At 36.5% G+C, this 12133-nt stretch overlaps 1 protein-coding gene across 1 annotated transcript in view; it reads right to left on the reverse strand.

The window, feature by feature from the left end:
• dnajb11 (DnaJ heat shock protein family (Hsp40) member B11) overlaps nucleotides 1–12133 on the reverse strand; it is a 47513-nt gene that overhangs the window by 6448 nt on the left and 28932 nt on the right. Inside the window, exons 5-8 of the mRNA XM_039756297.1 lie at nucleotides 11095–11237; nucleotides 8785–8867; nucleotides 6184–6241; nucleotides 3551–3662 (exon numbers count right to left, since the gene is read on the reverse strand). Of these exons, the coding sequence (XP_039612231.1) occupies nucleotides 3551–3662; nucleotides 6184–6241; nucleotides 8785–8867; nucleotides 11095–11237 (396 nt within the window). The remainder of the gene's footprint in view (nucleotides 1–3550; nucleotides 3663–6183; nucleotides 6242–8784; nucleotides 8868–11094; nucleotides 11238–12133) is intronic.

Here is a 12133-nt window from a genome sequence, read left to right on the forward strand (position 1 = left end):
GATCAGTGTTCTGACAGCTGCTCTTTTTAATTTAAATAAATGATCTAAACAGAAATCTAACTAGCAAGTGGCTTCAAAGTTGGTTACATTTTCTGAAAACACTAAACTAGGTGAAATAGTAGATGCCAAAGGGTCAGCCAAATTGCTGCAGATGGACCTGGGCAGTATTAAGATTTTAGCAGATAATGGGTGGATGACAGTTAAAGTAAAAGTGTTAGATCTGAACACACCATGTGCTTTTGGGGGTTTGGCTAGAACTAGAAAGTACACCTTTAAAAGTAGATCTTAAGAATCTTGGTAGACTTGTCTCTGTCCATATACAAGGTACAGCAGTTATTAAATGACCAGTAGAGGTTTGGCTGCAATGTGCCAAATACAAATCCAAAGAGATTATGCTTAAGCTATGAAAATACTAGCTATATATAGTCCCTGACAAAAGTCTTGTCGCTTCTGTATTTTGTAGAAACTCCTGCTATTAACCTGACTTTTAATTAATCAACTGGTGTTAGAAATAGCTCATATGAAAAGCTAAAGCCCTCACAAATGATGTTTAATGCACTGAAATAAATTAGTTTCACTGAAAAAAGATTTATCATTTAATTAAGACAGAAAGGTCAAATTTGGGCAAGACAAAAGTTTAGTCGCCTATACAGAAAATTAACAACTTTACTGCAAATCCAAAAATATGTCAGCAAATTAAGTAGTGGTGCTGTGAGATCCAAATGTAATATCTTGTATGAATTCCATGAGCTTGAAGGACAGCATCCATGTGGTTTGGCAAGGATTCATACAATTTATTGATGAAGTCATCAGGAATAGCAAAGAAAACAATCTTGCATGCCTCCCAGAGTTCATCAATATTCTTTGGTTTCGTCTTCCATGCTTCCTCTTTCATCCTACCCCACATATGCTCAATGATGTTCATGTCTGGTGACTGGGCTGGCCAATCCTGGAGCATCTTGATCTTCTTCGCTTTAAGGAACTTTGATGTGGAGATGGAAGTATGCGATGGAGCACCATCCTGTGCAGAATTTGGCCTTTTTTATAGTTGGGAATATAAGAAGTAGCTAAGATTTCTTGGTATTTTAGACTATTGATGTTGCCTTCCACCCTGCAGATCCCTCGCATACCCCCATACTGGATGTAACCCCAGACCATGATTTTGCCTCCACCAAACTTCACTGTTTTCTGGGTAAATCTCGGCTCCATGCGTTTTCCAGTAGGTCTCCTGCAATATTTGCGGTGACTGTGATGTAATTCAACAGAAGATTCATCTGAAAAATCCACCTTCTGCCACTTTTCCAGCGCCCATCCTTTTAGCAAGCTGTGGGCCTTGGCAAATGCCATACGGTTTTTCAATTGTCTTTTGTTTAGTGCTGGCTTATGGGCACTGATTCGACCATGGAGGCCATTTCGAGACAGAATCCGACAAACTGTTCTGGTTGACACAGGGACTTCAGGTGACCAGGTCTCGTGGAGCTCTGCTGCAGTGGAAAATGTGCTGGCCTTAGATTTTCGAGCCAACAAACGGTCCTCTCGAGCAGTTGTCTTGCGGGGTCTTCCTAACCAGGGCTTGTCAAAAACGTCTACAGTCTCTTCAATTCTTTTTTTTAATCCTCTGAACTTGACGCTGAGACACATTGAAGGTGTTTGCCACATCAGCAGTGGATTTGGTCTCCAGCCTCTTGATAATCAACACTTTAGTCTCAGGGTGAATCTTAGGCATGTTTGCAGAGGTCTAGTTGCAGTTGATGTGAAGGTCTAGTGTACTGGGGTTCTTTTTATACACACCTGAGACGTAATTGATCCATTATTAGTCACAGGTGAAGCTCATATGACAAGGCAACAACACTTATGTCTTGCCAAAAATTGACTCAATGGGCTTTACCAAGCTGTGAATATTAGAATACTTTTTGTCAGTTTCGTTTTGCACTGAAACATTATTACAAAAGCTGATGGGATTAAAATGACCCATTTCTTGTAACAAAATCTTGATTAGAAATATATTTTAGCGGCACTTCAGGTCAATTTGTACACAAGCGACAAGACTTTTGTCAGGGACTGTAATATATATATATATATAAATAAACAGCTTTAGAGAAGGTCCAGTGAGGAACAATATTTCTTGGTCATATGAGCAATGAGAAATGACTTGAAAACAAACAAATCTTTTCAGTTTTAGCAATCGAGAGTTAAGAGAAGACATAATAAGTGTTAAAAATGACAAAAAGCCAAAAGACAGTAGATTCCAGCAGTTATCTTAAAATGCATTCTTGAACAAGAAAACAAGGCATAAATGGAGGGTGGTTAAATGTAATTTTTAAAAAAATGTTGCATTTTTCTTTAGTGAGAGAACCACAGAATGTGTATACATGCACACGCATAACAAGGTTGAAGTGAATAACCCAGCTAAGGTAGAAACCTGGTATTTTCAAAATCTTCATTTATGTGGGCAAGTAATCTTTTGGTGTTCCACTTTATCAAAACACACTGACATCATTAAATTGCTCAAAAAAAAAAAAAGGTTCCCGTTACCAGAATGTACACAGCACACTATTTTTCTGTTTGGATATGCGACTGAGCCCTACAAGTATGCGTGCTTTTTGCCTTACACCCAGCGATACTGGAACAACAACGCAGGCATTTTTACTTCAAAAACTATTGTGTTATGTTACTTGTTACTTTAAAAAGTAATCATACGACATAATGCACATAATTTTTAACATGTTACCGTATTGCTCTAAAGATTGTGTTGTGGAGTTTAGCATTGTATGTTCAGCTCATCAACATAAAGGTAGGTTTTTCTGAAACATTCAGACAAATTATTTCAGCAGAAGGAACAATGCAATCGGCCAAAAAATTGCCTCTGGGAATGTATCTTGTGGATGCTTCTACCCGTGATTGCTAAAAGCCTGTGCAAAGCAAATACATACAAAGGCCAACAGATTGCAATGGGCATGTGCAGACTGCAAAGTCCTAACCATAACCCAGTTAGTTATGAGTTCATATGGCCACATAATAATTTATTTGCAGAAAAATCTACCTCTGTTAACCAGGTTTCTCAGATGCCAATAATCAGATTTCTCTAACTGGAATAAGTGTTAACATTACATTTTAGAAATCAGGTTTCTGTGAATAACCGGATGATTGAAGCACACGTAAACACACTGACAGATATGTGTGATAATTTAACAAGTAAATTCATAGATAGTAGTACTTTGGGGTTCTCCAAAACTGGACTGGATGATACTTTACAAAATTTAGATGAATCGGGAGCTATGTGGGACAGAATAGCCTATTCTCATTAAAATTATTCTTATGAAAAATATGCAAATTCATAAAAATGTAAACATGAATTATTTGAACTAATGGATCCAAAAATAATCCACACTTTTTTCAGGAGACCAATGTAAAATATGTTGCTTTATTGACCCAGCATTTCTCCCAATTCATCTACACCGCTGGTTACACCCTCACAGTACAAATAACAGGATTTAAAACCAAATGGCAAAGACATCTGCTACAATTATGTGTGGCTTCTATTAAATACCTTATGTCCATCGAGATGAGCTATGTCCATTTCAAAGCCCACTAAAGCCTCAACTAATGAGATGGTGACATTAGTATAAAGATCATCTCCTCTTCTTTCAAAAATTGGATGCCTGCAAAAAAGAGAATACGTTTATTAATTTAAAACACCAGAATGTTTATATAATCTACCACAATGCAAAACCAACCCATTTAGGAGAGTAAAAGAAACCTACAAGAATCACGTATGCGACCATTAATCTGAACAAAAAACACAAGGTCATACTAAAAATAAATCAATGCATTAGCAATGATTTATTACCTTACAGAACTTGTTATTACTTCCACTCCAAGGCGTGCAAAATAACAAAATGCAGCTCTTAAAACACCCAGAATAAAGGAAACTATGGGATGTGGGGCTTTACCAGTTAGGTTCTTAACTCTAACAGGATTTAGAATTAACAGTTATTTTGACAAAAAAGTCCAGTTTTTGTTTCATTTACAAATGCCATTTTTACAACTGAATAACAATATATTTAAGAAAAACATTTTCTGTTCTCTATGTAGAATACTCCTACATTATTTATAGTAGGGCTGCAACTAATGATTATTTTGGTAGTCGACTAATTGTTCAATTTGCTTTCCGATTAGTCACGATTATTTAATGCCTGACTATTTTGATCCCTGCGACCTGTGGTTGCACATCCTGTTCTGGGCTCCACTGCATGTCTTACCTCATCTGCTCACATCTGTCCACCTGTGAATATCACCCTGATGTCTCTAAATTAACACGATTAATATTAATAATAATCAAATTAAAATAACAACCAGTGAAACATATGAATTTGAAAATAATCAGATGTTTTTATATTAGTGTGACCATCACAATAAAAAAGAAATACATTAAACAATACAAACTAAAGTGCACATAGTCTTTAAACACAAAAAGTGCATTTAACTTTACTAAAAATGGTCACTGGTGTGTCTTAAAGTCCAAAACTTTAAATAAAGCTTCATTTCAAATAAAATAAAACAATAATGTACAGTTTATAAAAGATTCAGTTCATATATTCCTGATTGCAGTGCAGGAACGTGAGCATTTCGATGTGCTCTGGTGTGAGGCAGGCTCTCTTCTTTGAGACAATGTTCCCAGCTGCTGAGAAGAGACGCTCAGACGGAGTACAGGTAGCAGGAATACATAAGAATGATTTTGCAGACAAAGAAAGATGTTTTAATCACCACACTCTGAAAGAAAAGTGTTGTAGTTTATCACATCATGTACTATATTATGCCAAAATAAAAAAGTAACGGACTAAAATATGTAACAAGATAATTACTGCCATCACACCGGAGCAGAGTATATTTGGAAACGTACATTTGTTGAACCTCTGGGATTCAGTCGCTGCACTAGACGAACTTGCAATCATCAGCGTTTACCCCTGAGTGTTTGCATGCAGCAATTTCAAGCGCAGTTGACTCGGTGATATACTGAATTTCATCAATGACTTCAGTTGCATATTGAACATATAGTAATAGATTGTTGCAGTAGTTTTTTTTTGTTTTTACAGTTCATTTGCAGTGTGTAAAATGATCAGTGTTGCAGTAATTGTGATGCTCTTTGCATGGAAAAAAAATGTGTTCCATTAAAATTTCACATTTTCTTTGTGAATTGTGACGTTTACTTAAAAAGTGCAGCTAAAAAGTATTTGGCATCCAGGGGTGCATTAACCCCCAAGTATGTGTTGGTTTAAGGGTTAACTATCATTGTTGAAACCTTGATATACACATTATAGTACAAACATCAACGTTAACACATGACACTAACTTTACTCGCTAAAACTTACTTCTCGAGAGACGGTGGCGGTATCACAGCTCCAGGATGCTTGCGTTGGTGGGACTGTGTGCGTCTTGACAAACAATAAACGATACTGCCCCAAGACGATCATGTGGTGCATTGCAGTTACAAAAACCAATGTGGATCTTTGTGTCTGGAGCTGCCATTGAAGGTTCTGTTTATGATGCGTCGACAAAAAAAATCTGCGTCGACGATTTTTTGTAGTCGATGTCATTGATAACGTCAACTAAACGTTGCAGCCCTAATTTATAGCATGCCATATATGGGCAGTATGTAAAAGTTACAGCCTTTATGGTTTTGTTCAGTTATTCACACTTTACATGCAAACTGGTACTTAGACTAGAAAAGTGGAGTTACATTCGGTAACTTAAATACTGTCAGCATATTGCATTACACTTACATATGCTGACTACTCAGTACACTGTATGTGACAAAAGGATAATCAGAAATATCTTTTATCATCTATTTTCACAACTGAATCAACATCAATAAACAAGGAAGTCGGGAGGAGGAAGACGAAGCTTGCTGGAAGAGGAGTGGGGACAGCCGACTGAGAAAGAGAAGAACAAAGGATCATGCTTTGTTGTACTGTGTTGTGCAGAGGGGAGCAAGAGAAAGGGCTCCACCACTGGAATAAATGTGTGTTCTGGAAAGAACATGTGTCTCACATCTGTGTTCAGTAGGGTGGCTGTTATGCCCCTTGCTGGTCCACAATAAATAAATATAATTGATACATATTTATACAAATAAATACAAGAGACAGAGAATATAATATTATTGTTTAAACAAATGTTTCTTACTTCATTACTTTTATTCTGAAGCGCAGATCTCCAGGCTCTCCATCAATATGTGGTTCTCCTGCAAGCCAAATATAAACTAATCACCACACTTAACACTTAAAAATTATTCTGACAGCTCAAACAGCTGTTAGGATTTCAAATTAAATTTTCAAACATGCTTCATCACATTCAGCATTATTTAAACAAAAGCACAAAATTTCTTGAACAGTATGTTTCACTTTACAAGTACACAGCCTCTAATACAGGAAAGGGGAATGTAGTATTACTAATTAACTAAATTGCCTATGTACGGACTACGATTTTAACAAAAACAAATAAAACAAACAAAAATAACCAAATATTATAATATTTACAATTTACCCGCCACCAACAAAACTAAACAAAAACAAAATACAATAGTTATGGCTTTTGACTATTTTTTTTCTAAAACGAGAGGAAAATTTAGACTGTGTTCATGTGCAGCACCAACATATTAAAAGGGAGCAACTTTCAAGACTGTCAAAGGCAATAAGAACATACAGTTTTACTAGTCTGGGTAGACTATAGAGTTGTTTTCAAATATTTTAAATATCTTATGTGTGAATTAATTCTCTCTCTTTCTACATACACATTTTCATTAATTTCACATTTTCTTATTACATAGCATTGAACTATGGTGAATATAATTTGGCTTTGTTGACACTGATCAATAGAAATTGAGTCAAATGTTAAACTCAAAGCTTTCTAACCAATTGGACTATGTTCTACATGGCAAACCAACTAAAATTTATAGAACAGTGTTGTTTATGATATGATATGATGAGATATGATAGATAGATAGATAGATAGATAGATAGATAGATAGATAGATAGATAGATAGATAGATAGATAGATAGATAGATAGATAGATAGATAGATAGATAGATATACAGTGCATCTGGAAAGTATTCACAGCGCATCACTTTTTCCACATTTTGTTATGTTACAGCCTTATTCCAAAATGGATTACATTCATTTTTTTCCTCAGAATTCTACACACAACACCCCATAATGACGACGTGAAAAAAGTTTACTTGAGGTTATTGCAAATTTATTAAAAAATAAAAAAACTGAGAAATCACATGTACATAAGTATTCACAGCCTTTGCTGAATAATTTGTCAATGCACCTTTAGCAGCAATTACAGCCTCAAGTCTTTTTGAATATGATGCCACAAGCTTGGCACACCTATTCTTGGCCAGTTTCGCCCATTCATCTTTGCAGCACCTCTCAAGCTCCATCAGGTTGGATGGGAAGCGTCGGTGCACAGCCATTTTAAGATCTCTCCAGAGATGTTCAATTGGATTCAAGTCTGGGCTCTGGCTGGGCCACTCAAGGACATTCACAGAGTTGTCCTGAAGCCACTCCTTTGATATCTTGGCTGTGTGCTTAGGGTCGTTGTCCTGCGGAAAGATGAACCGTCGCCCCAGTCTGAGGTCAAGAGCGCTCTGGAGCAGGTTTTCATCCAGGATGTCTCTGTACATTGCTGCAGTCATCTTTCCCTTTATCCTGACTAGTCTCCCAGTTCCTGCCGCTGAAAAACATCCCCACAGCATGATGCTACTGCCACCACCATGCTTCACTGTAGGGATGGTATTGGCCTGGTGATGAGCGGTGCCTGGTTTCCTCCAAACGTGACACCTGGCATTCACACCAGAGTTCAATCTTTCTCTTATCAGACCAGAGAATTTTGTTTCTCATGGTCTGAGAGTCCTTCAGGTGCCTTTTGGCAAACTCCAGGCGGGCTGCCATGTGCCTTTTACTAAGGAGTGGCTTCAGTCTGGCCACTCTACCATACAGGCCTGATTGGTGGATTGCTGCAGAGATGGTTGTCCTTCTGGAAGATTCTCCTCTCTCCACAGAGGACCTCTGGAGCTCTGACAGAGTGACCATTGGGTTCTTGGTCACCTCCCTGACTAAGGCCCTTCTCCTCCTATCACTCAGTTTAGATGGCTGGCCAGCTCTAGAAAGAGTCCTGGTGGTTTCGAACTTCTTCCACTTACGGATGATGGAGGCCACTGTGCTCATTGGGACCTTCAAAGCAGCAGACATTTTTCTGTAACTTTCCCCAGATTTGTGCCTCGAGACAATCCTGTATCGGAAGTCTACAGACAATTTCTTTGAATTCATGCTTGGTTTGTGCTCTGACATGAACTATCAACTGTAAGACTTTATATAGACAGGTGTGTGCCTTTTAAAATCATGTGCAATCAACTGAATTTACCACGGGTGGACTCCAATTAAGCTGCAGAAACATCTCAAGGATGATGAGGGGAAACAGGATGCACCTGAGCTCAATTTGGAGCTTCATGGCAAAGGCTGTGAATACTTATGTACATGTGCTTTCTCAATTTTTTTATTTTTAATAAATTTGCAAAAAACCTCAAGTAAACTTTTTTCATGTTGTCATTATGGGGTAGTATGTGTAGAATTCTGAGGAAAAAATGAATGTAATCCATTTTGGAATAAGGCTGTAACATAACAAAATGTGGAAAAAGTGATGCGCTGTGAATACTTTCCAGATGCACTGTATATATACTCGTAATTGATGTTAAATTGTATATAGTAAAAATAAAACATACCTTCTCCAATAAAAGGATATTCCATTTCATCTCTAACACCTTGCTCAATTTCAACTTCTAGTGTGCGTTCTTCATTTACTAATCTGTAAAATTAAAAGAATAAAGGGCACGGTAAGAATTCTTTGTTGCTAAAATGTGGTATTAGATGAGTATGATACAGATGGATAGGCTTCCTGGTCTTGCTGTTACCAATTATTATTCACATCATTCATTTCAGGACATCAACCTTCCACTAGTATGGAGAATCACAGAAAACACTAACAATTCACAAGGCAAACTTAACAGCTGCTACAAAAGGGCTCTGGGGATGTGCATTGCATTCATTTTGCTGGGCTGTCCTCCTGTTGTAGTATTTCACCAGACTCAAAATGCACTCGAAACTAATAGAAGAAATTGCTGGACATTCGTTTTTACTGATTTACTTCGGCTATTCAAGAACAGTTTTGAAAAAGATGTTTCTTGATATTTTAAATACATATGCTTTGTTTTTACTTTCTTACATACAGTGTAGATGTATTTATATATGTTTATATACTCATGTAAACACATTATTCACGCTATTGATCATTTTTTTCATTTTACTAAATAGTAAGACCTAAAATGAAAGTATATTTCTGTAATACTTTTACCAAACACTGAAGCTTAAAATTGTACGTGGCATTGCAAGCAATAAAAGGGCTTTAAAAAATGCAGTTTGAATTACTGCTCTATCTCTGTGATGCGGATGTTTTAAATTTTTAACAGGTGAAAACCAATTACTTAACAAATGCACTACTGAATTGAGGCATTAAAATAATGGGCAAGTTTTCTGAAATAAAACCCCACATTAAAGGAATCTTAATTTAGGTTGTGAAAAAAGAAGACCGATGAAAATTTTAGACATATTGATTTATAGGATTGGATGTTAGAATCTCTGAAGTTTCAGCACTGCCTGGACACTACAGTGTGGTTGATTTTTCTTTATGTTGTCAAATTTAGGAAGTTGCTTTGCCTGGAAAACAACCTCAGATAAAACAACATAAATGCATAAAATATAAAACAATATCCAAATGTTTGGAAGTACAAGTGGGCACTGTTAGATCAATTATGAAAAAGTGGAATATAAGTCAGAAACCCCAGACACACTCTACAAAAGAACATTTGTGCTAACAAGAAGGAAACCTGAGAGAGAAACCAAAATGAAACCATTAGTCACTTTGATGGAGCTAGATAGTTCAGTACCTGCGACTTGAGTAAAGGAGCACACGTTAACCACATTAAGGACTTTGCATAACGCAGATCCTAACAAGTGGGTGGCATAACAGAAACCAAAAATAAAAACCTAGGAGCATGTCTTGCCAAAATGCTTCAGTTAGAATATCAGAAATGTTTTGTGGGTGGATAAGACCAACGCAGAGGTCTTTGGCCAATGTTCAAAGAGATATGTCTGGAACAAATGTAGTTCTGACAAAACCTCAAATCACAAAACACCTACAGTGAAGCATGGTGATGACAGCTGTCTAATACCAGGGACAAGACATTTGGTTAAACTACTACTATAAAACTCTTCTCTTTGAAAAAAATCAACTTTAATCTGGAAAAGTATCCAAAAGAAACGGCCAAAGTAATCTTTGAGTGACTCAAGTACAAAAAAGGTAAAGGTCCTGCAATGACCCAGTCAATGACCACATCTCAGTGCACATACAATTAGCCCAAACAATCTGCAGCAATTCTGCCCGGAAATATCAGCAAAAATTATTTGTGCACAGTGTACAAAGCCAGTATACATATATCCCATAAGTCTTAAAAATCTTATTCCGGCAAAAAGTGCTCTTACAAAATATTAAAATTACAGCAAATACTTACATAAAAAGCATATTTCCATTTTGAATTTTAGTATTTCTTAAAAGAAAATAACATCCCTTTCAATAAACTAATTTTGAGTTTCTATACTTAAAATAGAAATATCATAGGGAACAAAATTCTCAGCAACATAAAAGAATTGGTTAAGGGATACTTTTGTAAAGCACTGTAAATACATAGTGGAAATATTAGAATAGTGTTAACATTTTGGAATCATGGCTATATGAAGGGAAAACTCGGGTGGTAGACACAACCAAATTTCACATAAGAAATTACTTGATCTGATGTGACAGTTCTCACAGAACACAAAATTATTGCAGTTTAATCCAATGTGTTTTCAGGCTCATATAATCCTCTCGTAAAACAGAGGAAATTTACTGAACTCCACGTTCATGCCTTCAATGATGTAAACATATTGTCAGGGTTAATGCTAGCCCAGGGTAATAAAGGATATTTGGTACAACTCACTTGACATTTGGACACTCGTCACAAACCACCTCTTGCGTCATCTGAAAGCGCCCAGGTCCTAGCTGAGTGGTCCTCATTTCTTGCCTACAGTTGCATTTCCTTTTTCCAGGGGCAAGTTTTGCAACAGGTTTATTACGAACTACCTAAACAATGAGAGAAGAATATTTGTCAACGTTAAATCAAAACACAAACAAAATACTTATGAAACATTAGACAAACAGAAAAAAAAATCGGATTTTTTGTCTGCACTGTAAAATGTGAATTTAGTAACAAAAAAACAAAGGTTGCAAGCCTTATTTGGTAATATCTCAAGTAGTGCTTTACGATTCCAAGACTCATTTATTGTACTTGTATCTACTTAAGATCTGGAGAGTTATCGGAAGTACCTAAAAAGTCCTATGGCTCAAAAGAAGTGAGATCCAGCTTGCAGCCTTGATGTGTCAAAGAGGCTTAATTTGATAATCAAATGCTCTGGGACCAAATACTGGTAGTATACTATAACAGAGACCTCTACTCACTGGTCCATTGGGTAAAGACCTAAATTCAGCAAAGGCTAGAACGAAAAAGACAATGCTGAACTCAAACCACTTCCTGACTCATAATTTGACAAAGGCTACGAGAAGGTACTCTAAACACATCTGCTATCTTGTAAATTCTGCTTTTTGGGTAAAGACTAGATCCATATTTTAAATATGTGTTTATTGGAAGCAAGGGCATATGGGTGTAAAACCCCAAGTCAAAGCTATATTATGAAGATATAAAGCAGAAGGAAAATGACCAAATCTATACTAGGCCATATTTCAAAGATAGCTCATGGGGTCCTCAACATAACTTCATGGAAACTAAGCATGGGCTACCACGGATGTTAAGGGAATTAATATTCCTAAGCCTGAAACTTTGTCAAGGAGATCATTTCAAAACCTACAATAATGGAAACAACATAAAAATGAAATACTTCCATATTAAGTAAATAATCTAAACACTGAAGACATTTCCAATGTTTTAATTTTTCACACATTTCAATAAGTACGGTAACTAA

Source organism: Polypterus senegalus, chromosome 6 (assembly GCF_016835505.1).
Source record: "Polypterus senegalus isolate Bchr_013 chromosome 6, ASM1683550v1, whole genome shotgun sequence".
NCBI classification, from domain to species: Eukaryota; Metazoa; Chordata; class Cladistia; order Polypteriformes; family Polypteridae; genus Polypterus; species Polypterus senegalus.